The sequence below is a fragment of the Ovis canadensis genome, chromosome 3 (assembly GCF_042477335.2).
Source record: "Ovis canadensis isolate MfBH-ARS-UI-01 breed Bighorn chromosome 3, ARS-UI_OviCan_v2, whole genome shotgun sequence".
Classification (NCBI taxonomy): domain Eukaryota; kingdom Metazoa; phylum Chordata; class Mammalia; order Artiodactyla; family Bovidae; genus Ovis; species Ovis canadensis.
The window spans coordinates 91,180,388-91,207,541 of NC_091247.1; the positions used below are offsets into that span (position 1 = coordinate 91,180,388).

The 27,154-nt window shown below is 44.6% G+C and overlaps 1 protein-coding gene across 16 annotated transcripts in view; it reads right to left on the reverse strand.

Annotated features, from left to right (window-relative positions):
- The window catches only part of LTBP1 (latent transforming growth factor beta binding protein 1), a 458,228-nt gene extending 434,747 nt beyond the window's left edge, over positions 1 to 23,481 (reverse strand). For 15 of the 16 annotated variants that reach the window (XM_069583577.1, XM_069583571.1, XM_069583586.1 and 12 more), the window contains exons 1-2: positions 22,651 to 23,472; positions 21,533 to 21,603 (exon numbers count right to left, since the gene is read on the reverse strand). In XM_069583577.1, the coding sequence (XP_069439678.1) occupies positions 21,533 to 21,603; positions 22,651 to 23,117 (538 nt within the window). In that variant the 5' untranslated portion in view covers positions 23,118 to 23,472. Of the gene's footprint in view, positions 1 to 21,532; positions 21,604 to 22,650 lie in introns of all 16 variants that reach the window. The other variant, XM_069583578.1, reaches the window with a different exon arrangement.
- Positions 23,482 to 27,154: the final 3,673 nt, after the last annotated feature.

Here is a 27,154-nt window from a genome sequence, read left to right on the forward strand (position 1 = left end):
TCTATATGTGTGCTAAGTCACTTCAGTCATGTCTGACTTTTTGCAACCCCATGGACTGTAGCCTATCTGGCTCCTCTGTCTGTGGGATTCTCCAGACGAGAATACTGGAGTGGTTTGTCATTTCCTCCTCCAGGGGATCTTCCCGACGCAGGGATCGAACCCAAGTCTCTTATGTCTCCTGCACTGGCAGGCGGGTTCTTTACCACTAACGCCACCTATAAATTCTCTATAGTTACAGGTATTTATGTGGGCAAATATTTAAAAAGAAAGATAAGCAAATATGAGATCATATTCTGTTCTATAACTTTAAGCAACAAGTTCTGTGATAGGAGATAAAAAGCAAAATGAGGAACAAATTCAAGCAAAAGAAAATAAGCACTCTCTTCTTCTCAAGTCAAAGTTTTGTCATCACACTCTCAGAAATCTGCTATAGCCATCTTTATTAACTGCACAATCCAACTTGGAGCCAGAGGTAGTAGCTATTATAATCCTTCAGCGTAAACTGTTTATGTGTGAGTGATGGACTGTCCACCATGAGCAATGAACAAATACCAGGGCTTCCCAAGAGAAAGGATGCTCCTTGACCACCTTACAGTTAAAGTGACTAATTTCTTCATGGAGAGCTCTGACACGCACCTTCCTTTATGTGGCACCCAAAAGCTCAGTTAATTTGTCTCAGATGAAAACGCTGCACAGACAGGTAGGTAGAATCCCAATACCAAACTGAGTCATAAAAATGACTAATGAAATGTGGGACTTCTCCCCACACAGCTGCTTTGCAGGACTGTGTTATGAATCAGACGAGGTAATCTGAAGATCGCTCCCCCACACACATTCATTTATTTAGCAGATTATAAAACAGTCATCAAAGAAGGTATTCAGGAAACCTAGAAGAAAAGCATCCAAATTCACGAAAATGTGGTTAGTGACCCAGACACCAGTCTTCATGTAAACAATACAAGCAAATAGTAAAGAATAATATGACTCCAAACCAACAGTGTTAAGCGTTGGGAAACTCACACCATGTGTTTCTAATTGAAATTCTTTAAATGGAACTCCATTAGAATTTTATGGAAAAGTTACTCAAACTAAACTTACACTAAAAAAAAAAAATGTTTAATCTCCTCTATACTTTGTCTCCATAGATCTGATAAAAATAGTCATCACTGGGTTGAAATTTAAATGTGAGTTCTAGAAGCACTCCAGGCTGGCAGAACACCCAGAGATCATGATAATTCCCAGCAGATACAAGAGACCATAAATTAATTGGCCTGAAACCTTTGCAAACTGCAGAGGTACAAAGTATCAGTGTGCACAGTAAGCGTTGGATCCAGAAAGCAGCTCCCCAAATGGTAAAAGGCAGAACTTACTCCTGGTTATTACTATTCTTGCTCGGAAATTAACAACAGCTAACACTTAACCTACCCCTAGGTAAATGTGTTTTAACAAGGGTTCCCACATTTTCATTTTGCCCTGAGCCCTGCAGATAAAGTAGCTTATCTGGTCTTGATATGCCCATTCAATTCCTCAGATCCAGTGAGACCTAAAATCAGCATCAACCTTAGGCTTCCAAGTTACCTGGCTAAAAAAAAAAAAAAAAAAAAAACCACACAAAAAACAGCCTCTCTTCCTTCAGCTAGTCTATGTAACTTCCACTTAACCATCACAGGGTCCTGCTTAACTCTGCCTCAAAGTTCACCCCCATCTCCCACCATACCTGCAGACACCCACTCCACTTGACTCTAGCTTCCTCTGCATCACCCTCCAGTCAATTTACATCCTCACCAACATCTTCCCAAAAGTCCTAGATGATCCATTACCCTGGCAGCTGAGAGTCTAGACTTCCCTAAGAAACATGAAAGAATCAAATTCAATCTTCTATGCTTATAAAACTTAATTGTGTCAACAGGGTCAGAGATTCATTCATTCATTCAAAAGTATGTTTGAGTATCTACCATGTACTAGGCACAGGAAAGATACAAGAAACCTTCTAGCCCCTGCAACTGACAGAAGAAACACCCTTAGAAAGCTTCACATGACCTATGGTCTTTCTTCAGGAATAGACAGAGAAGCTTAGAGGTGTGGGAAGTGGAAAAAGCTGATCAGAAGCCAGATAAAGAAGGGGTGGAAAAAATAACTTGGATCTTCTTTGTGGTTTCCAGAAGAAACAAAGATGTGCCCCCTAGAGGTTTAGACACGGCGAATCCATCCCTAATATCCCGATTCTCACCCCTCAATGTCCCCAGACCTGCCTGCAGGACCCCTGCCAAGCCCACTCCACAGATGCTGCTGAGCTAAAGTATGCCAGAGAAACTGCTCCCCTGTTTTAAAAAACCATCAGGAATGAAGATTCCACAAGGTCACACAAGATCAGAGAAGCCCTTCAAAGCCACGTGTTTTACCACCAAGTTGAGTGATGAGAACGCATCAGGAGAGATGAAAGGGGAACCTGAAATACATTCAGGTCTGAAAAGAGACGGCCAAAAGCACTCATCGTATCAGCAGCAGAATGAGATGACCACGGGAAAAAAGCAGAAGCTGACAGTCTCGTGCTTGTCCAGGTACACACTGGACAAAAGATGCATACTGGTGCTCTAGGAACTGAGGATCTCAGAGCTGCGGGTAGCGCCACCCTGTCACTGACACCACCTTCTAGCATGGCAGTACCTTCTGTAAACAGCGTCTAGAAAGGGTCCTTGGAGGACCTCCCCTGAGAGTCCTCGGTTACAAGCTAAAAACATACCAAATGTAAGCTGTTGTCTTCATTACCCACAAGTCCCCCTCAATAAGAAAAAACACACAATACGACAAATGGCTTAGAAGAAAATTACCCAGGACTATTTCGACAATCCAGCTTTATAACTCTGTGATCCACATAGGATTTGAATGAAAGGATTATCAGAGGATGTTTCCAAGCCCTCATGATTTGTAATTTTCTTGTTCTTAAAGTAACTTTGAATGCTGTCCACTTTGGCCATAATTTTATTGTTCTTAAAGTAACATTGAATGCTGTCCACTCTGGCCATAGGGCTTACCCCTTTAACCTACAAGGATGCCTTATCCATCTGCTGCAATGGTAGATTCTTCTTCTTTAATAAGACTTGTGGTAAAAGCAAGTCCAAACCCTCCCAACGGGAGAACCCCTTTTCCAGCCAAACTATAAAGTCAGCACCATCCATTAATGGAATGAGAGTTTTCCCACCAGACTCCCCAAGTCCAAATTCTATCCTCAAAAGCCATTTCAAACAGTTCCTATTCTAATATCTCGCCAAAGGAGAGCAAGGTCCTTCCTTCAAAGCGTCACTACTCCAGACTGGGAGCTACTCGAAGATACAACCATGCTTCACCCATGTTTGCATTTCCAGTACTGGAAAGTGAATGGCACACGGTACGTGTTCACTTGGTGCTCCTTTGATGAATGAATGAGCCTTGGGGCTGGGCTGCTCTTCTGGCATCTGCACATTCGTCCTTATTGTGCCTAACAAAGCATCAGCGTTTCAAAAGCTAAGAACCATATCCATTTATTATCTCACAGTTTCTGTAAGCGAGCAGTCTGAGCACAAATCAACCAGCTCTTCTGCTTCAGGGTTTCACAAGGCTATAATCAAGGTGTCAGTGGGGCTGCAGTCTCATCTGAGGTTCAAGAGGGAAAGAATCTACTTCCAAGATCATTCAGGTTGTTGGCAGACTTCATTTCCTTGTGGCTGTCAGACTGAGCGCCCCAGCTTCATACTGGTTACCAGCTAAGGACAGCCCAAGCTTCCCGCCACATGGTCCTCTGCATAGGCAAGCCACAAGCCCTAGAGGGCAGCCCACTTTTTCCAAGCCAGCAGGAAGTCTCTCACTCCAGCCCACCAAGACAGAGTCACACATAACATAACCAAGGAAATGACATTCTATCACTTTTGACATATTGTACTGACCTGAAGCAAGTCACAGGTTCTTCCCACACTCAAGAGCAGGGAATTATACAAGGGCTACCTTACGGTGTGCAGCCACACTCCCGGTGTTATCATCATCTCAGCCTCCTCCACTGGGCTGTCAGCTCCACAGAGCAGGGTCTTAGCCATCTGTACATTGCCTTCTATATAGTACTTTATTAAAAGTTTAGTGAATTAAAATGAAAGGCCAAGCAAGTGTAAGGTATAGGCCTCTAGGGACATTTACAGAGAGATAACTCAGCTATAAAAATGTTAGCAGTTTTTTGGTTTTTTTTCTTTTTGGTTTTCTTTGTAAAGTGTTTACCCATACTGAGACTGAAGGAATGAGAACTAATTTTTTTAATCCATATTTTAAGCCATTCTTCAAATTTGGGTCTTTTCAAAATTTGAGCACCATTTTCCAGTACTGCAGCCCTGTCTACATAACATTTAAACTTCTGGATGCTTTAATCAAAAGTAACATATGGGTTTTTAGAAATAACTATGTTTCCATTGGGAAGAGAAGACAAAATATTTACTTTTAACCAGGTGTAACTATTATCATAGTAACTGATAATTTAAATAAGATACCCCCACCCCTGACCCAGAAAAAAAGTATTTCTACTTGGAGAAGAAACAGATATTTTTTTAAAAAACCTAATTTTCCTTCCATACACAGATAAAGTATTTTTGCATCCACTATTTTGTAGGAAAAAAAAAGACACGTGATGGGGAAAACAGTCCCTATTTCACAGGACAAGCAAATCAACTCCATATTCATTCTTTTTCTACAAAAGCTCCTGGTTTTATGATAGGCGATTCCTTTCCTAAACACACATCTCATAAAAGTGTGTGTCACTGCTGAAATTCTTAACTGGGCTAATTCCAAAGATCTGATGCATTCCTCCAGCAACTTCCAGGAATGAGTCAGCAGGACCCCAAGGAATGGCCGAGCAGCACTGACTTGTCCCTTCTCCATCTGAACTTCCTCATCTCCACACAAGAAGGCTTTGTCCCTGCCAATGCTGAGGGCATGTTCTGGACTAGAGCTTGCTCTTCATTTCACTTTTAAATTATCTTGGACTCGAGAAGCAGTACCTGCCTCCAAAACAAGATGTCACATTTGCTCCTATTCCTTTTATTAATTTTTTAATACCTTTCACATCATTCCTTGCCTGAGACGTCTTTTATTTCAGTAGACCCACTTTAAACCCAGGGTCCTCAAGCTTCCTTGTGGATCAGCTGGCTGGGTACTTGTGAAAACAAGAGTCACGGGTGATCCCCCTGGGGCTCCACTGTGGTAGGTCCGGGATGGGGCCCTACAACCTGCCTTTCTTTTTTTTTATTGGAGTATAGTTGATTTACAATGTGGTGTTCCTTTCTGGTGTACAGCAAACTGATTCAGGTATATCTATCTTATGTATAATATAATATAGAGAACATATAGAGAACATATATTTTTTCATATTCTTTTCCACTATGGTTTATTACTAGATATTGACTATAATTCCCTGTGCTATATAGTGGAACCTTAAAGTTTATCTATTTTATATACAGTAGTTTGTATCTGCTAATCCCAAACTCTTAATCTGTCCCTCCCCACCCCCTTTCCCTTTGGTAATCATAAGCTTGTTTTCTACATCTGTGAGTCTGTTTCTATTTCATCAAAAAGTCATTCCCACAACCCACATTTCTTACACATTCCACAGCGGGGTGTGAGGCAAAGGGGGCCTGTGTACCCACAAAGCTGATAAATGTAGCTTTGAAGAGTATGAAGTGTGATTTTAATACCATCCACAGTGAAGAAGAGAACTAGGAAGGCCCAAAGATACAAAACTCATATTCACGGAGCGGCAAAAATGGCTTTTCCAAGTCTCCTTGGTGACTGTGCAGAACAGACTGTGTGGCCGTGTGCATGGCGGCGCCTGCTCGGGTCCGAGGTTCCCATCTGGGATGAAGGAATGTCCCCAGGCCCTTGGGCAGAGGAGAAAACCCAAGCTTCCAGTCCCCAAGGCCTGGAGCCCACAGGAGCCAATCTCCCTGGACTCCTCCCCACCATAGGTGATCAAGGAGAGGGTGCATGACGGAGGATCATGGAGGGGTGCGGGAGGGAGGGGACGGGGACACAGAAAGGGAGGAGGTGGAGGTGGGTTTGGCCAGAGCAGTGGTTCTCAAACCACAGCTATATCGGCACCCCCTGGAGTGTGCATTAAGAGTGCTGGGCCCCAACCTCAGAGCTTCTAATTCAGTGAGTCCAGGTCGGGGCGTGAGAGTCTGCCTTTCTAGCAAGTTCCTGGGTGATGCTGCTGCCCCTGATCCAGGGACCACGCTTTGAGAACCACTAGGTCTGCGACATGCCATTCAGGCAGACTATTACAGGAAGGTATGCGGCAACTGTACCAGAGAAAGGCTCTCAAACATTCAACAGTGGGCATTAAAAACCCTCATCCAGGAGGTTTGCTATAATATACATTCTCTCCTAACAAAAGGAATGGCTTACTAACATAATCTCAATTGCCACTGAGTTAAATGAATTTCAGCTGGTCTTTGCCTCAAAACAAGTGTGACTTGTAATGCTTATTAATCAAGCAACTGAGAGTCTATTGTATATGCAGAAACGCTGCAGAGGCCAACTTCCCAACCGATAAAAAGTAAAACAAAAATAGGGACCCTGCCTGTCATTTAACTTATCATCTGTATTATTTCACCTCTGATTACTGAGAAACTCTGGACTAAAAACACAACCTTTTCATTATCACAATAAGAAAGAAACAGAGCTTTCGTGAAAGAAGGGTTGTCTTTGCCTGCACTCTACCTTTAGGAGAAAAAAGCAAATCAATTGTGTGTTGTGGGTAAGGGTAGTAAAGTGGCGATTTAGGTATTTTTGCCTGTTTTCAAGCCAACTTTTAGGAGTTGCCCCCCAGAGACTATAAATCATTGGTAAACAGATGATCAATGTAAAGACGTGATACACAAGCTCTGTGATCCCCCAAAACTTAAGAAATACATTAAGCCTTCTCACTTTCAAGGTAAGAATTATACCAACACATTACAGGAAACAATTTTCACTAACAATTGAAAAATGTTCACAAAACAGAAATCATTTTAACATCACCTTATACTAATAGGGCTCTTTTGTGCAGTATGTTCATGAACCTCATTTTATTTGATCTTCACTTACAAAATGGGAGATGTAGCCAATGGGTGCCATTAACCTCATTTACAAATAGGAACAAAATCACCCAGGTTGCCTTTGTACCTACTTCAGTTTCACCCCAAAATCTGTATGTTAGATTGAGGGGAGAAGGGGCACTGAAGAACAGAATTCAAATGCAATGCTAAAATTTTACACTCTTACTTTAATACATCCTAACCACTCTCTGGTTAGAATTTCCTACAAGATTGGGATTTTTACCTTTAAACTTTTTGAAGGATTTAACATTTTATTTTTCATTTAGTATCACGTGAAGATCTCCCTAATTGTTAACACAGCAGTTAACATACCAGAGACTTTTTTTTTTTTTTTTTTGATACTCAAACTTTCATCCTAAGTCTCAGCCTCATGGCTCTGGTGAGCGTGTTATCTTCTGGCAGAGCTTGGCTGAGGCATGGAAGTTCAGGCAGCACGGAGCCGGTCTGGAGATCTGGGTACAAGGCAGGCAGTCGGACTGTGACCATAATTTGGGTGTGACCTTGGGTACTTCACTCTTCCATACACTGCTTTTCTCATCAATACAAATTAGCAATAAAGGGGATTAAAATTTCTATTTAAAACCCTATTTTTCAATTAATGATTGAATCTGTTGTATTTCTTTATACTAACAATAAAATATCAGAAAGGGAAAGTAAAAAAAATAATCTCTTTTAAAAGCACATTAAGAAAAAAACGTGATCAAGGAGCTAAAAGACTTGCATGTTGAAAACTATGAAACTCTGAAAAAGGAAACTCAAAATCATTTAAAGAAATGGAAACATAACCCATACTCTTGGATTGGAAGATGTAACATCATCAATATGGCCACACTGTCAAAGCAATCTACACATTCAATTGCATTAATTCCTATAAAATACCCGACATTTTTCATAGAACTAGAACAAATAATCCTACAGCTTATATGAAACCATAAAAGACCCAGAATTGCCAAAGTAATCCTGAGGAAAGAGAACAAAGCTGGAGGCACAACCCTCCCAGACTTCAGACAATGCTACAAAACTATAGTAATCAAAACTGTGTGATATTGGCCCCAAACTGACATATCAGTCAATGGAACTGAAGACAGCCCAGAAATAAACCCACACACCCAGTCACCCCATCAATTAATCTTCAACAAAGGAGGCAAAAATATACAATGGAGAAAAAGTCTCTTCAGCAAGTGGTGGTGGGAAAGCTGGACACCCACGTGTTAATCAATGAAGTTAGAACACTCCCTCACACCATAAACAAAAATAATTCAAAATGGCTTAAATATGACACAACATGAAAACTCCTAGAAAACAACGTAAGCAAAACATTCTCTGACCTAGCAATGTTTTCTTAGGTCAGTCTGCCAAGGCAACAGAAATAAAAGCAAAAATAAAGAAATGGGACCTAATTAAACTGACAAGCTTTTGCACGGCGTAAACAAAATGAAAAGACAATCATGGAATGGGAAAAAATATTTGCAAACAATGTGACCAACCAGGACTTAACTTCCAAAATATACAAACAGTTCACACAAACTCAGTAACAGAACAACCACCACCACCCAATCAAGAAATAGGCAGAAGACCTAGATATTTCTCCAAAATAGACATACAGATAGTCAATAGGCACATGAAGAGATACTCAACATCAATAATTATTAGAGACATGCAAATCAAAACTACAATGAAGTACCACCTCACACTGGTCAGAATGTCCATCATTAAAAAGTATATAAATAGCAAATGCTGGAGAGGGTGAAGAGAAAAGGGAAACATCCCCCACTGTCGGCTGTCGGAATGTGAATTGGTGCAGCCACGGAAAACAGTATGGAGGTTTCTTTAAAAACTAAAAATAGAGTGGCCATATGACCTAGCAATTCCACTCCTGGGCATATATCTAGAGAAAACTATAATTCAAAAAGATACATGAAGCCCAGTGTTCAAAGCAACACAATCTACAACAGGCAAGACACAGAAACAGCCTAAATGTCCATCAATAGATGACAGCATGGACGGGCCTGGAAACTGCACTTCATACTAAATGAAGAAAGTCAGACAGATAAAGACAAGTATCATACGATATTATTTATATGTGGAAATAAATATGTTAATACAAATGAACTTATTTACAAGCCAGAAACAGACTCACAGACATAGGAAACAAACTTATGATTAACAAAGGGGAAAGAGGGTGGGGAGGGGTAAATTAGGAGTTGGGATTAGCAGATACAAACTACTATATAGAAAATGAACAGCAACGTTCTATTGTATAGCACAAGGCATTATATTTGACATCCTGGAATAAACCACTATGGAAATGAATATGAAAAAGAATGGATGTGTGTATCTCTGAATCACTTTGCTGTATACCAGGAACTGATACAACATTGTAAATCAACTATACTTCAATTTTTTTAACAAAGGTCAACAAAATTCTTTTTCCATGCTTTCTAACTAGTGATGAAAAATACCAAATCCTATACTGTGTTTATTCCTTAGTAATAAAATCCACTTCTATCTGTAACTTCCCTATTTATGGTTTTCCATAAGACCTGACTGGGGCTCCAGCCCTGTCTCCCTTACCACCTATTACTCTAGCTCTCACGGACAACCCAGCAAAACTCACGTCTGGAGTCCTGTACAGGGTCAGGCCTATTCCCAGCCCAAGGCCTTTGTGTTAGCTGTTCTCTTGGCTGAAAAAGCCCTTCCTCCACACCCTTTCATACCACACAGGTCTCATAAGTCATTTCCTTATAGAGACCTTTCCTTACTCCACCCCTCTCTCCCAGCCCCCACCACTCTTGAACCTACTGCCCTAGTTTTTTTCCTTCTTTGTACTTAATACCTTCTGTGAGGCATTAACTAGCACACAGGGACTGAGTGAAAGTCTAACAAATGAATCATTCATTCATTCATTCATTCAAACATTCCATCCCATCCTTCCTTCCCTGAAACTCCATGTACTTACTAGGTCCTGAGGATAAAAAGCCAGTTATGGTATGGTCCCTTCCCTCACAGATGGAGCTCACATTCCAGCTGAGAAGCACACAGCCACACACGCACACGTGCAGCTGTGATACAATGTGGAAAAGGGTAAGACAGAAGAGGATTTGTATGCAGGATTTGTATGCCTGATATTCACAAGAATGACCTGAATTAGGCTGGGTGATGAATGATCCCTCTGCCCATTCGTTTCATTCATCCAGGTTGAAAAAAATCTCAGAAGAGTTAGGTCACTGATCTACTTTAAATTACACAGTCAGTGGCAGCGTCAAAAGTGCCCCTCAGTTCAGTTCCGTCGCTCAGTCATGTCTGACTCTTTGCGACCCCATGAATCGCAGCACGCCAGGCCTCCCTGTCCAGCACCAACTCCCGGAGTTCACTCAGACTCACGTCCATCGAGTCAGTGATGCCATCCAGCCATCTCATCCTCTGTCGTCCCCTTCTCCTCCTGCCCCCAATCCCTCCCAGCATCAGAGTCTTTTCCAATGAGTCAGCTCTTCGCATGAGGTGGCCAAAGTACTGGAGTTTCAGCTTTAGCATCATTCACTCCTACTCTTGAACAACTGTAGCAAATGATTCATCAAGGTGAGGTGGTACCTCTGAGCCGATTTAAATAGCTTTTATAATGAAATATTTTGAAGATGCTAATTGTTAACTGTCCACTTGAGATGGTGTTAAGATAAAACACATATCAGTGAAAGGATGGCAATTCTACTTTTACTTTATAATAGTAACAATAAAATGGCAACCCACTCCAGTGTTCCTGCCTGGAGAATCCCAGGGACGGCAGGCCTGGTGGGCTGCCGTCTCTGGGGTCGCACAGAGTCGGACACGACTGAAGCGACTTAGCAGCAGCAGCAGCAGTAACAATAATAAACTGAAGTTCCTGCAAGACTGAAAGGGAGATTGGAATTGTTTTGTAATCTTATAAGAAATACAAACATTTTAAAGTCTACAAAGATAAAGGGTCCTTATTATTATATTTTCCTTATTTTATTATCTTCTTTTCCTCCAGCGGTTTTTTGCTGGTTACATCTTCTATCCTCTGTAAAGATGCTTCTTTGATTCATTACCAAAATACCTCTGAAGGTTCCTCTTCAACCATTTAGTTCTCACCTCTAAATAATTGATGAGTAAATCAACCACATCAACTTCAGTTAAAAACACCTCCCTCCAATTTGTCTTCCCATCCACTGACCAAACTCATCCTTCCTCTGGTTGAGCAGAACCAAGAGCATGTATTAAAAAACCAGCCCATCCATCTCCTAATTTACAAAACACAACATTTCACAAACTGTTTACTTAGGTCCGTGCCAACAATATTACTCAAATGTGGTGGAGTGAAAAAACCACAGGGACTAGTGTAGTTGGCCAAGAGCAGTATTTGGGGATCTAAAATTACAGGGAAAATCATACAACATTCATTATACTTAGTCCCAAATTTCTATCAGATGATGTTGAGCAGAAAGATTCTAAAATTGGCAGTGAGAAAGGAAAAGCTGTCTTACAGTTTGGGCCATGCCAGGGTAGCCTTCAGAGAAGCAGGAGGAAATGGAATAAGGTGGTGTGCCCTTGAAAAGCTGTCATAATAAGCAGTGTCTGTCGGGCAAGGGATAAACACACAGAAATATATAGTGGAAAGAAAACCAAAGGGGAATTACCACCCAAAGGTGAGAGGAGACGGAAAAGGAAGTGGAATTCTTTATGTAGTATTTACAGGAGAGTATTTACAACACAGCAAAATCAGAGATACGTGTTCAATTCAATTCTACTCAATTCAGTTAGCATATGTCCTACAGCAAGGAAGGGAGCCTGGGTACTTAAAATGATATAAAAAATCCTGCTTCCCAGGAGGTCCACGTGGATGGTGGGGGCAGACGCCTCTCCCACCTGGTCTAGCCATACAGAGCAAAGTAAGAGTGCAATCAGAGTGCTCCAGAAGAGGGGAAGAGAAAAGGAGAACAGAAGAACAGGGCCTCCAGAAGAAAAGGGCATCTGGGAAACACCAAGAGGGGTGTGTAAAAGGCTGGGGTGCCCACGAGGGGCAAGGTCAAGTCCAAGATCAGAGTGAGGATGTGATGGCAAAGTGTTAACATCAAGTTAGGTGCCTTATATTCTAGCTCCAAAGACTGAACTTGTAACCAAGGAACTCCACGACCTCTAGTTCAGGGCAAGTAAAACTCTGGCCTAGTAAGGAGAGAAAGAGAAGGAAGGCAAAAAGGTGGGTATGATCGGGAGTAACAGACAGCATTTTCTTCATGTTGTCTTAGGTCTAAATGACAGTGTGCACACACATGCTCACTGCCCAATGGACTGTGCCTACATGAAATGTTCACCCTTAATAATAAGCTAGGCAAATAGGTACACAAAAGCGTATACAAACACAGCTCTGTATTTTTCCACAAGTACCAAAACAACCACTTTGTGTCACATCAACAAATTATGTACTGTTTTCTCTCCACTAGGAAGACAGGAAACATCATTAGTAAAACATGCAGTGAAGGCAAGATAAGACCTTCGTCTCTCCCTTATCCATAAATCATTGTGCTTAATTACCACGTCAGGGAGGTTTTAAAAACATGAGCCCAGTGAGCAGGGCTGGATGTATTATTGTCTGCATTTTTGTGTATTTAAAATATTTTATAATTAAAAATAAAACACTTAGTAGAAATAAAGCACCCAACATGTTCCAAAGTGTTTAAATCTTTTTTAAAACCACTTTATTTAACCACCATTACCAATTTTTTACCATTAACAATTTTTGCAAATTTCTAATTCTTATAAAAATACATGTATTGGGACTTCCCTGGTGGTCCAGTGGTTAAGAATCTGCCTGCCATGGCTTCCATTCCTGGCCCGGGAAGATCCCACACGGCTCGTGGCAACTACACCCTTGTGCCACAACTAGTGAGCCTGCGCTCCAGAGCCTGCCCATGAGCCAAAATTGCTGAGCCCGTGCACCGCAACTATTGAAGCTCTTGAACCTAGAGCCTGGGCTCCACCACAAGAGAAGCGACCGAGATGAGAAGCCAGCACACTGCAGCTAGACAGTAGCCTCCACTCATTGCAACTAGAGAAACCTCGCATGCAGCAATGCAGACCTAGCACAGCCAAAAATAAATCATTTTTTTAATGTATTTATCATTCAACTAACTAAAGAAAAACTGGGTGTAATAACCCTATATGCAGAATCTCTTTAAAGCAGACCAAGTGGAAAAGGCCAGAGGTGTAACCAAAATCAACAGTGGCCAATTCCTTACATTGCCTGCTCCCTGGAGCAGCCCAAGCTTCTGCACTAGGGAAGAAGGCACATTAGATCCACAGTCAGACTGAGGGGGAGGGTCCCAACTGAGCCTCTACCCACCCACCCTCGGGTCACTGCAAGGGAATCCCCAAGTGCCTCGGGGATGGCCCAGGGCTCTAAGTAGCCCACTTCTCAAGCCCAGGTGCAGAGCATCTGTGGATTCGACTGTGAGTTGAATGATTCTCCCCACAAAGAACTAGAGTCCTGATCCCTAGTACCTGAGTATGTGACCTTATCTAGTGGTGCTCAATCACTCAGCAGTGTCCAACTCCTTGTGACCTTATCTAGAGCTAGGATCTTTACAGAGGTGATCACATCCAAACAAGGTCATTGAGGTGAGCTCTAATCTGATATGATTGGTGTCCTTATAAAAAGGGGCAACTTGGACCTCAAGATAGACATGCATAGACTAAAGGAAAATGAGGTGAAGAAACACAATGAGAAGACAGCCTTCTGCTAGCCAGGGAGTAAGGCCTGGAACAGATCTTCCCTCACACCTTCACAAGCAATCAGCCCTTCTGACATCTTGATTTTGGACCTCCAACCTCCAGAGCTCTCATTCCTGTTGTTCTAAGCCACCCTGTTGGCGATACTTTGTTATGGGCTAGGGAATTCACAGTGAGCTCTGGCAGGGAAAGTCCATCCAAGGCAGGGAGGGCTGTCACGGGAGCTCAAGACCAAGACCTCAGGAGAGAGGTTTCAGCATCGGGCTGTCCAGGAAGCAGCAGAAAGAACAACAAACCAAGAGCCATAGAGCTGGGTGGGGGCTGGGCCCTGCCCGCCACTTAAACAGGGGTAATAAATCATGCCTGCCTGGCCTACACCCCCACGGGTATGGAGGTCAAGGAATGCTCTCTAGTGCTTGGCAGCACATATACCAACACTAGAAAGACACAAAGATAAGGATGATCCCTACAAAAGCATAAAACGCAAATTCATGAAGCGTTTCTTTCTTTTTTTTAAGTAAAAGAAACGGAATGCCCTCTGCAGGCTCCAAAGCACCGCACAAATGTGCACAAATCGCCCTCTCTCATCCGCAGATCTTAAGGTTCTGCTCTGATTTTGCTCCCTGTTGCCAGAGTGGCAACACCGCCCTTGCACTTCACCCTGCTCATCACTCGGAAGCACTTGGAAGCAAAATCTGCATTTTAGGAAAACTGAATTCGAGCTCCCAAACATGTTTGAGTCTGTTTGGAATATCCAAGACAACAAATAATAGGGTCAGAAACAGCAAACTCCTGCGGTGGCCAAGGGTCCTTTCAACCAGTCAGGCTTCCGAAGGGCCCAGGGTTCACTGGATAGAGAAACAGTTCCCTAACGCCTGCCAGGCAGGGACGGGGTGCACAGGCTGGCCCGGGGGGCTTCAGGGCTTCGCCACGAAGGTTTAAGTATGATCGCAGCCCAGAATTTATGGTTCCTAAATGTTTGTTTTAACCAGTGCTGAGAACACATATTTGACCCAGTGTGAACTTGACCTCTGGGTCCTTCTCCCTTCGCCGGGCTGTCTGTGCCGCACGACAAGATTTTTCCAGCCAACCCTTGGGCCCCTGCTCCTTGCACTGGGGCCGGGGCCGCCCTCCCAGCAGCTGCCACAGTAAACCTCACAGCAGATCTACCAGCAAGGCAGCTGTCAATGGCCATAGCAGGCTGACGAAAAATGTGTGATCACTCCAGGCCCGACTCCCGCGCTTAGCCAGCACAATGCCGAGCCAAGAGGCACAGGAGCCTCTCCATCACCTGGTACTCCAGCCACACTGCACACTCATGGGTGGCTCCACACACTCATGGACGATGCCCTCGATGCCCACAGCTCCAGGCATCAGGGCATGCGTGACTCTGCCTCTTCTGTATATAATTAAGGAAAATGTCTAGAGTTGGCTTTTTTTTTTTTTCCCTCCAAAGCACTGTGGGCTGAATGCCAGTGGAAAAGCAACGGAATATCGATTTTCTGTTTCTTGCTAAGGAGAGAACAAGTCATTTGATGTGCCATGAGTTAAGTGAGTAAAAACAGACTCTGCGCGCCCTACAGCTGGCTGCATTTCTCCTCTATTCATAGACCCTGGCACATGGTAAAAGCTCAACAGATACCCATTACATAAATGAAAGAACCATCCATGCATTTAGGCAGGGCCTGCCCTGTGCCAGGCACCAGCTTTGGATTCAGATCTGCTGTCTTTCCTGTTCAGTCCACCTCGTTCTGCCAACCCGGCCTCACTCTCATCTCGCCTTTCTTCTTTTGTGTTGTCTGTTCCCAAGTCCGGTCTCCTCTTTAAAGCCGAGCCCACTGGCAGGGTTTCTCTCTGGCCTGCACCTACACTGAGAGGGGCACAAAAAGATTGGAACAACCAGCAGGGGGTGGGTTCAATTTAGGCAGAGGGGAAAAAAAATGCAAAAATGGGGAAAGAAAAAAAAAAACCTGTTAAAACTCTCCCAATAAATGTGAACCCCTTGGAAAGAAAAAGGTGCAGTGCCATCTTCTTTGCCCAAAATGGACATCACTCTTAGCAGTCACTCCATGCACGTGTGCATGCTCAGTCACTTCAGTCCTGTCTGACTCTTTTGTGACCCCATGGACTGTAGCCCACCAGGCTTCTCTCTTCATGGGGATTCTCCAGGCAAGAATACTGGAGTGGGTTGCCATGTTCTCCTCCAGGGGATCTTCCCAACCCAAGGCTCAGACCGCTATGTCTTATGTCTCCTGCATTGGCAGGCGGGTTCTTTACCACTAGCACCACCTGGGAAGCCCTAGTCACTCCATGTTAATAACTAAAATGCCATGTCTCGTGCTGGGATTTCAAGTCCTAGAGACCCATACACAAAGGGTGTTTGCAAGAGCAGCATTAATATGCAATAAGGCATCTCTACATGGAGACTGGGTGGCAAAGCCCTCAGGGCCGCCCTTGTGGACACCCACAACCGTTCTCTGCCAGTGTGGGTCCGCGGCTGCTTGTTTCACATCTCTCTGATTGGCAATTTCAGATTCGCTAAATCTTCAGTCTGCAGAAGCATTTGTCCGTGGCCCGTTTAAATTCAGTCTCAATCAGCTAAAATCAATCCAGTCTGCCTCAAAGGGGCACCTCGTTTTCCTCACAAGATTAAGCAAACTGAACAACATAAACATATCCCATCTCCTACGCAGAAACATTTTTTTGTATCAACTGGAAAACAGCCTCTACAAATTTAAATTCTTCAATTAAATCCTTTCAATTATACTCAAAATAGAATTGACAATTAGCATCCTCGGCGTTAATGTGCACATTCAAATTGTATACACACTGTATGAGGACGCCTTTTTATTTGAAGTATAGTTATTTTACAACAGTGTGTTAATTATATGATGACTACTATCTTAACAGGAAAATTGATGTTGATGTGCCACTGCCTTTGTTATTCGTAAGTGTAACAAACCATACCCAAGTGTACTTGTTCAGTCTCAGCATAATAAGGAAGTGAGAGGGGAAAGAGACCACAAACCGATTTCTTTTGCAGCCTAAATTTCAATAGTATTTACCAAAGTAGTTGTAGTCACAAAAACCGGTATCAGAATTTTTTCCATTCAATTTATGAATGCCTTCTTTGGAAGGAATGATGCTAAAGCTGAAACTCCAGTACTTTGGCCACCTCATGCGAAGAGTTGACTCATTGGAAAAGCCTCTGATGCTGGGAGGGATTGGGGGCAGGAGGAGAAGGGGACGACAGAGGATGAGATGGCTGGATGGCATCACTGACTCGATGGACGTGAGTCTGAGTGAACTCCGGGAGTTGGTGATGGACAGGGAAGCCTGGCCTGCTGCGATTCATGGGGTCGCAAAGGGTCGGACACAACTGAGAGACTGAACTGAACTGAACTAGGGGAGTATTTTCCATCTAAACAGCAAGCTTTACACCAAGATAACTAGAGATAACAAATAATCAAATATTTAGTTTCTTTTAAAGTTCTTTTTAAAGTTCCTTTTAAAGCCAGGACATGGAAGCAACCTAGATGTCCATCAGCAGACGAATGGATAAAAAAGCTGTGGTACATATACACAGTGGAATATTACTCGGCCATTAAAAAGAATACATTTGAATCAGTTCTAATGCAGTGGATGAAACTGGAGCCTATTATACAAAGTGAAGCAAGCCAGAAAGACAAACACCAATACAGTATACTAACGCATATACATGGAATTTAGAAAGATGGTAACGATAACCCTGTATGAGAGACAGCAAAAGAGACACAGATGTATAGAACAGTCTTTCGGACTCTGTGGGAGAGGGCGAGGGTGGGATGATTTGGGAGAATGGCATTGAAACATGTAAATTATCATATGTGAAACAAATCGCCAGTCCAGGTTCCATGCATGAGACAGGATGCTCGGGGCTGGTGCTCTGGGATGACCCAGAGGGATGGTATGGGAGGGAGGTGGGAGGGGGGTTCAGGATGGGGAACATGTGTACACCCATGGCAGATTCATGTTGATGTATGGCAAAACCAATACAATATTGTAAAGTAATTAGCCTCCAATTAAAATAAATAAATTTAAATTTTAAAAAAATCAAAATAAAACTACTAGCAAAAAGTTGAAAAAAATAAATAAATAAAATAAATCATTCTGCGCTACAGAACAATCCAATTTACTTTATTTCTTTTTTATCAGTAATCAAAGCCAGGCAGTATGGAAGTGATTGGCTTTTTCATCTCTTCCTTTTTTTTATTTCATCTACATTGAGGTATAATTGATAAATTAAAATTGTATGTATTTAGGGTATATGACGATGTTTTGATATATGCACACACTATAAAATAAAGATCACAACCAAGCTAATGAACATAACCCTCACCACACAGTTGACATTTTTTGTGTGTGGTGGGAACACTCTGAGCAAATTACAAGTTTATAATACACTATTGTTAACTACAGTCACACTGCTATACATTAGATCTTCAGAATTTATTCATCTAAGGGACTAAAACTTTGTACTCCTTGACCATAGTATCTCTGTATTTCCCCCTCCCCCAACCCTAAACCACTTTAAAAATGCACTATAAAAAGGGATCCACATGTACATTCTTTGAAAAGAAGTTGACGACAATAGCTGGGGAAACACATATGGAAGGGGCTTCCCTGATGGCTCAGTGGATAAAGAATTCGCCTGCAATCCAGGAGACACAGGAGCCGTGGGTCAAGAAGATCCCCTGGAGGAGGGCGTGGCAACCCGACTCCTATATTCTTGCCTAGAGAATCCCGTGGACTGAGGAGCCTGGTAGACTACTGTCCAAAGAGTCACAAAGACTCAGATATGACTGAAGCAACTTGCCACACACACACACATTCATATGGAAAAAAAGAAAACTAAATAATAGATAAATGAGACAAGGTTTACTTGGCTGGAATTCAATAATAAACTCTAACAATCCTTCTGGTTTTATCAAGGCTTTCAAACCTATAATTCTCTCTCACCTTCATACCAGCAACAATCCTGCAAAATAGTCAACTGTTTTTTTTCCTTTGGCCTCACTGCCTGTGAGATTTTAGTTTCCTGACCAGGGATCAAACCGCCAGCCTCGGCAGGGGAAACATGGAGTCTTAACCACTGGACCACCTGGGAAGTCCCAATAGTCAAGTCTTTAGCACAGTCTTTTCACGATAGGAAAATATAAGGGTCACAGAGGTCAAATGAATTCCCCAAGGCCACACAGCTAGTGAAGGCTTGAGAATTTAAACTCAAGTTTCCTGAACCCAAGGCCAGGGGTCTTTCCCAGTGTCACACTGTTCAGCCACGGACACAGGTTTCACTGCATCAGTGGTAACCCTGGTTTTCCCACATGAAAGCAAAAGGCTCCCTCATCTCTGGCTCTGCCAGACAAACACAAGTCCCCACTGAAACTTACCATCAAGCAGATATAGTACTTGGAATGAGCACTGACCTAACACAACGTCATTTTTAAAAACACAGTTATTCTTGAAAGGAGTTGTGATTTAAGCTTCTAGCCTTGGGGCCTGAATTAATTTGTCAGATTGGGCAGTACTGGAAGGCTAATGTTGCACTGATTACTTAAATCCCGGTGCTGTCCAAGGGCTACCTTCTAGCAGCTGGAAGGATAACTCGAACGAAAAGCCGGAAGCGTTTGTAAAAGGTATTATGAGACTAAACCAATGGTGTAACATCCTCTGGAATGCTGCAGATGGTAACTATTCAACCCTAACTCTTCTGACTGGTCAGAGAAGGTAATGGCAACCCACTCCAGTACTCTTGCCTGGAAAATCCCATGGATGGAGGGGCCTTGTACGCTGCAGTCCATGGGGTCGCTAAGAGTCAGACACGACTGAGCGACTTCACTTTCACTTTTCACTTTCATGCATTGGAGAAGAAAATGGCAACCCACTCCAGTGTTCTTGGCTGGAGAATCCCAGGGACGGGGAAGGCTGGTGGGCTGCAATCTATGGGGTTGCACAGAGTCGGACACGACTGAAGTGGCTTAGCAGCAGCAGCAGCTTCTGACTGGTAGCCTTTTGCAGCCTTATCTTTTTCTGGGTCATCAGAGGGCACCTCTGGCTAAACCTAGGCACAACTCATGCCCTTGCCCCCTCATCTGGAGAAGCAGGAAGCATAAAGTGATTCCTCAATACGAGGATACTCTCCTTTCAGGGCATCTTTGGATCACCAAATCCCCAGACAACCTAAGAATGGGGTATTACTATTATCTTTTCAGAGAGGGCACTCAGCTGAATAGCTTACCAAGGAAACTTCTTTGAAAGTCTTAACATATTCTCTCTAACAGGCATCAAGGAGCACTCACCCATGACCTATTAAAGAATGCTCTCTGTTTTCACTCCTTACGAGCAATACCCCACTTTACACAGCAGTAGTGCTGCCATGGATGGGCTGTCTCCATGTAACAGGCAAACCATATCATACCAGGTTTTGAGCCAGAGTTACTGAAGGGAGGAGAGGACGTGTAATTTGACCCAAGCAATTGTAAACTCAGGAAAATACTGGTGCACTATTGTCAAGTGTAATATAAGAAGAAGTGAAGGATTATGAGTTAATCTAAAATGCCTACAACCCTGACTATTTCTGATCTAGCGGTTTGAGTTCCATAATGAGGAGGCTGATTAGTGAGTTCATGTCTGCCACTACTCCTTGATCACAGCCAAACCATAACCCGTCTGGACATCGCTCTTTACAAAACTAAAGTCACTATGCCAAAATCCTATTTCTTTCAGGGACTGAAGGCACCTTTCAACAAGTTCACCAGAATAACTGTAATAGAAAAAAATTTTTAATTTATTCACCAGTATTTTGAAATCCAAACCATATACAAGACAAATTGCTTAATTTGATTTATTACACTGAATACTAGTAAGCAACTAAAATTTTGGATGATTCTAATCCACATGTTTATGGTTCAAGCTCTGTGCAGAGAACACCTAAGAATGCTTAACTTTTTCTGAATGGAAATAAGATTTCTTTATTTCCAATTAGCACCAGACAGAATCAACTTGTCAAGAGTAGTCTCAAACTATATTGAAACTTTCACAACGCAGAGGGGAAATAGTTTCTGATGTTCTCAAATCTATATGCATCATTAACACATTTCAAAACACTGCTAAGCATGTGTATTAGTTTGAGAAGCCCTGCAGTAGAAGTGGTTACCTCCTGGGAACCGACCTCGAGGATGGCAGATGCTGATTGCCATTGTCAGAAAGCTTTAACACTACTAATTCCAGAGCAGGGCCTCCTACTTACCATTTCCCTCCTGCCATCAACTTTAAGAATGTTTTTCATTGGTCGATATCCACGTTTAAGTTAATTGTACTGGTTCTGCCATACTGCACACCTCCAGTGAGAATTTTCTTCCTAGCCCCCCGTGGGTGTAACAGAGGTTGAGTGCAGGGGAATCTTGGATGCAAGGCACAGTTGTACCCAATGAACTGGTATGGACACCGTCATTACTTTGGCCCAGCCCTTCTTAGGTGGTGATGAGGCTGCAGATAACCGGGTGGGCTGCACTGCAGATATCAACTTCCTCAGGGCAGCATTAGCCTCTTCGGATGCCCTCTATGTGATCCCCACCCCCATGTGGGCTGACCCACGTGGCTTCCTGTGCAGGGTAGCTAGGAACAGGGACACTTACGTTTGGTGCACCTCTGGGAGCCAGGGGCCTTACTCCAGCCATGACAGCACTGCCCACCACAGACATTGACCCTGAAACAAAGCAAGAGCCCTGAGTCCAGCAGCACCAACACTCTCTTCCAGAGAACCCAAGGCTCCAGGGCACTCCAGCAAGCCCAGCCTCCTGCTTCCACCTTCCTCCAGCTTCCAGAGAGTCCTAACAGGTACTCAGGAAGCCCAACCCAAAGCTGCCCAAGTAGAAGGGTAAGGACCGGAGATCAGAGCAGGATGGGAGAACCAAAACCTGCACAACCTGGAACTAGACAGGAGAACAAAGTCCACACTAACGGATTTCTTACAAAAGTAAAGTACAGCCAACTGTATTTTGTATATTATCTGTGCCCACATTTTAAATTGAATCTGAGTTTCAGAGAGAGGCGTCCAAACAGAGGTGAGATCACAACGCCTGGAATCACCCCTGAAGGGGAAAAAAAAATAAAAGCAAAACAAGTTTCCCTCCACACCCTCAACCTATGATTAATGGGGAGGGGGGCAGGGAGGATGTTTTGGGAAGCCCAATAACAGAAACCATTGAACTGAAATTCTTGTCAATGCTAAAACATCCCCGTCCAGGGAAAGCAGACCCCACAGGTGCAGGGAAGCCAAGCCCACAATTACTAGGATGCTGAAAATTCTAGGTTACAGAACAGAGGCTGGATCTTCATAGGCAGCCCTCCTCCAAACTTTTTTTTTTTCCACTAGCTCAAAAAAAAATTAAACTGAGTTGCAAAGGGAAGTTTAATTGATGATGAGGGATTAAGCTGTAGTGACTTCATGTTTACGCCCATCTTCTAGGAGTAGTTCGGTTCGCGCACAGTAGGTTACGCCCCAGGCAGAAATGCCTTTTGTGTTTACCCGCAGCTCAGTAACAATGTGATCGGAGTTTTTATGCTTCGAGTTCCCCTGCTTCCCCGCACTCCGCTCTTTCAGCCGCACTCCCGGGAAGGAAGGCAGAGGTGGGCGGGGAGGAGACAGCCGACCCACGGCAGACGATACCCGCGGTCACCGCGGGGCCGGACCCCGCGTGTCCGCGCGCGGCTAGCGCGCGCGAGGAAGGAGGGAGAGGGCGTATGGGCTTACCCCTGCAGCTGCTGCTTCTGGTGAACCTGCAGCCTCGAGCCCCCGCCGCTCTGAGTCTCCTGCGGCACCTTGGAGCGCACCGCTTGCCTGCCCTGTTTGGCGAACGGGGCGGCCGCCGGGTGTCCGCCGGGCTTGGGGTGGAGCGGCCCGCCGGGGCCCCCGGGACGCGCCGGCTCCGGCGGCGGCGGTGGCGGCCGGAGCCCCTGCAGGGCCGCGCCGCCGGGCGGGCTGGTGCGCCGAGTCCGCTCCGAGGGGGCCCCGGCGCCGGCCGAGCTGCGGCTGTACCTGGCGTTGAGCGCGACGTTGAAGGTCCGCGGGCGCGGGGGCCCGCCCAGGGGCAAGGCGCCCGCCGCCAGGCCGGGGCCCGGGCGCACCACGTACGTGATCCTCCGCACCCGGCCGTGCGCCGATGAGGCCAGCAGCCCTGCCCACAGCAGGAGCCCCCACCTGAGCCAGGCCCCCGCCATCGCGGGCCCCAGCCGGCGCCCCTGGCCCCCGCCCCCGGCCGTGCCGCCTGCTCGGTGCGGCCGCTCACGCGCGCTCAGGATCCCCCGGAGGACGGCCGGGAGCCCGGGAAAGGCGGGGAGGAGGAAAACTCGGTTTGCAGGAGAGGAAGTTCCGCGGGCGGCTGAGCAGCCCCAGACCCCAGCCGAAGGCGGCGGGGAGGAGGGGGCGGGGTGGGGGTGGGGAGCGCGGGGTCGGGAGGGGAGGGGCGAGGGGCGCTGGCCGCGCAAGGTGAGAGTCGGCTCGCCCAGCGGCGGGCTCAAGGGGCGCCCGCCCGGGACCCGGCGAGAGTGGGCGAGGGCGGTGTGAGCGCGCGGGACGCTCAGCGGCAGCCCCGGCTGCAAAGTCTTTAAAAAGTTTCTCTCGCCGTGGAACCGAGTGTCAGATCTGAACAGCCAATCTGGCAGACGTGACGTCAGGCAGTAAATCCTAATTGGGGAAAGCGTGAGATGAGCCCGAATACGCGCCGCCACCCTCCACATCCACAGAGATTGTTCCTGTGGGTCGGCAAAGGCAGAGGATCCAGTCTCCCGTGGAAAGGACAAAGGACACGGCAAAGTCACTGACTGGTCTTTTCCTTCTAGAAGCCCCCCAAAATTCATTTCGTACTGTTTGCACGGCATCTCCAGTCATATTTTTACGTGGTTTGCTCCAGTACTTGCTGTGGGTATTGGATTAAAATACCAGATCGGGCCCCCGAAAGGACTGCTCCGGGTGCGCTGAATGTCCATTGGAAAGTGCTTAGATGGTTCACCTTAGGTTTGTAAACTCCGCGGGTCTAGTAGCTTCTGGTACCCTACTCCTCGCTTGGCATGTACCAGGGTGGGCACCAGGGGGCGCCCGTATAGACGGGGAAAACTGCAGCAGGAATCAATCCGGGAGATAGCTCTACCCTCGGTGAAAAGGCCTTTAGGATGGGAGTACACGGCTTAGAATCCATAATAATGCCAAGCCGTTATTAGTATCTTTTTAAAGTCAGATCAATGGAATGGGGAGGGAGATGTGAGGGGGGTTCAGGATGGGGAACACATGTACACCTATGGCTGATTCATGTCAATGTATGGCAAAAACCACTACAATATTGTAAAGTAATTAGCCTCCAATTAAAATAAATAATTTTTAAAGAAATAATATATATAAAAAAAGATCAGTTCCCTGGGCCCCTATTGAAACCAAAATCACATTAAGGGAGAGGCAGAAAGTCCCAGGGGACAGAGGATCTGGGGCCAGGGTGCTTTTGCGGGGAAACCATGAAATAATCATATTTACTTCTAGCATTTGAATTTAAAACAGTTTCTCCAGCAGAATTCATGCTTTAATTACATGAATGCAATAGAAAACCTGCATTGGCTCATGGACAGTTGGTAGCAGGTGACAATGGTTTAAAAAGAATTAAGGGAAAAGAAAGTTGAAACTTAATCCCTTAATCTATTTTTTCTGTAGATTGGGGAAAGACCTCCGATATTTGATTTGGCAGGAGAGAGCTTCAGTCCATCTGCCTGAGCCCCAGTTTCATGTGAGAACACCCTCTGAGAGCCACAGTTGCAGAATCAACAGCATCTGGCTGGAGGGAGAGACCTCAGTTCAGTCCTGACACTGCCGCTAAGTAGCCAAAAGACCACAGGCAGCTCACCTCTCCTCTCTGCACCTCAGCTTGCTCCTCTACAACACAGAGAAGTTGGATTCAAACTTCCTTCCAGCCTTAAGAGTCTGTGGCTCTAAGAACATCCGGGGTCCCTGTGGACAAGATGAGTGAGGTCACTCGAGGTCAGTCTCTGAGTCAGGCCAAAGGGAACCAGCTGAGAAGATTGAGGAAGGAGGATGGGTGAAGAAACTGTCTCCCAGCCTGGGATCCTGGAGAAAGGACACAGCGCAAGCTAATAAATATCTCCCAAGTGCTACTCTGGAGGCAAACAGAGGCTGACCCTTTGCAGATACATCATATCAGAAGCACAGCCTTTCTATTCTGGAAAAGCTTCCTATCCTATTCAAGAGAGAAAATGTAAGTAAACAAAAGCTTTTAAAAAAGATAGATAACTCAGTGAAGCAACAGTTTTTGAAACAGTCACAGAACTCTCACAAGGCAGGATTTGATTTGTGAGAGGCCAATACAACTGTGGGTTTCCCTGGTGGCTCAGATGGTAAAGAATCTGCCTACAATGTAGGAGACCCAGGTTTGATTCCTGGGTCAGGAAGATCCCCTGGAGAAGGAAGTGGCAACCCACTCCAGTATTCTTGCCTAGAGAATCGCATGGACAGAGGAGCCTGGCAGGCTACAGTCCACAGGGTCTCAAGAGTCAGACACGACTTAGCAACTAAACCACCACCAGTGTCACAGTACAACCTGTAATTTGTTATCATCTCACGGAGAATCTGCAACATGTACGGAAAACGCTTCCTACGTGCAGTTCAAGCCAGTTAATCTCTCAGGTAGGCAGCAGTTGAAATGGATGAGGGAGGGGATGTCTAGAAGCACCAGCTCCATTCTGAAGAGTCTAGACTGCAAAGAATGCATGTCAGACAGGTGAAAGCTCAGGAAATAGTGATGGACAGCATCACCAAAGGACCAGACTTTAGTCTGTGGTGGTGGGTGAGCTGTTCTTGTGACTCACTCCAGGACCCAGATGGACAGCACACATCAAAGCCCATTTTGGTCACTGAGAGGCAGCTGCCTGCAGAGGGCAGAGCCTGGACATGGAACCGAAGGGCTGGGCTGGAGCGGCCTGGCTGTTTCACTTTCCACAGGAACTTGAGCAAGCCATTTCACCTACAAGCCTATTTCCAGAGGGCCTGGGGGTCCACCCAAGGTCCTCACATTTGAGGAGAACAATGGCATTGACTATGCTCTGTGATTCTGCAGAAAAATGTTTAAAAAGCAATCTTCCTTTCTCTTGATCCACAGAGGTGAGTATTTCACCCCAATCTTCAGTCTGATTACAACCTGCCTTATGACATATTTGGATACATCACAATTAGATCTTCTCTGAAACATAACCACAGGAAGAATCTCTAATGTAAATGTTAATCTCATCCATAAATGACCTGTATACGTTTGTATACATGTGTTTATTTATACACAACCATTAATGTCTTAATATGGTGGCGCAGTGATAAAGAATCTGCCTGCCAATGCAGGGTACACAAGAGATGCGGATTAGATCCCTGAGTCAGGAAGGTCCCTTGGAGAAGGAAATGGCAATTCACTCTAGTATTCTTGCCTAGGAAATCCCATGGACAGAGGAGCCTCGTGGGCTACAGTCCATGGGGCGCAAAGAGTTGGCCACCACTGAGCATACACGCATGTGTACAGAGAAGCAAGCAGTCTAGTCGAGAAACTCTAGCAAAGTCACAGTTTTTCCACATCAGTCTCTTGCTATCTACACAACTAACAAGATAATCCTTGAAAAATGTGCTGTGCAGCCTATGTATTATCGTATGAGATGGTCACTCATCTAAAACACTGAACTCACTGTTACTCTGAAAGTGAAAGCCCAGTTTCTGTCAGGCTTGGGGACCAGCCATTGCCAAGTCTAGACCCTGTTTAATGCCAAGCCCCCTAGGTTTCAAGGTTCATTTATATTGGCAGTACACAACTTCCTGGTTCAAGAAACAAGTCTTTAAAGATCTCATAAAACTTCTTGGACATCAGATGGTTTTTACAAAACAATACTCAGATGAGCTAAGTGTAAATGAATCAGAAAAGAGGATTATGTTTCACATAAAAACTCATGGGTTTGAAGATTAGGGGAAGAAAAGAAGGCTGGCAAATGCCAAACTTTTAAAGCACTTTGAAACCATTAATCAAATTTAAAAATGCAGCCAGTTTCCCTCATCCTTACGTTCTGTTTTATGAGTTTTGTAATTGAAATCTTTTCCTATATTTAAGATCAGCTACAAATCAACTGAGCGGCTGCCTATGATCAGACCTTCTTTCGCTCAGGTTTTCTTCCAGCCAAGGATTTCATGGACCCTCTCTTAGTTCTCTTCTAATGTCATCAAG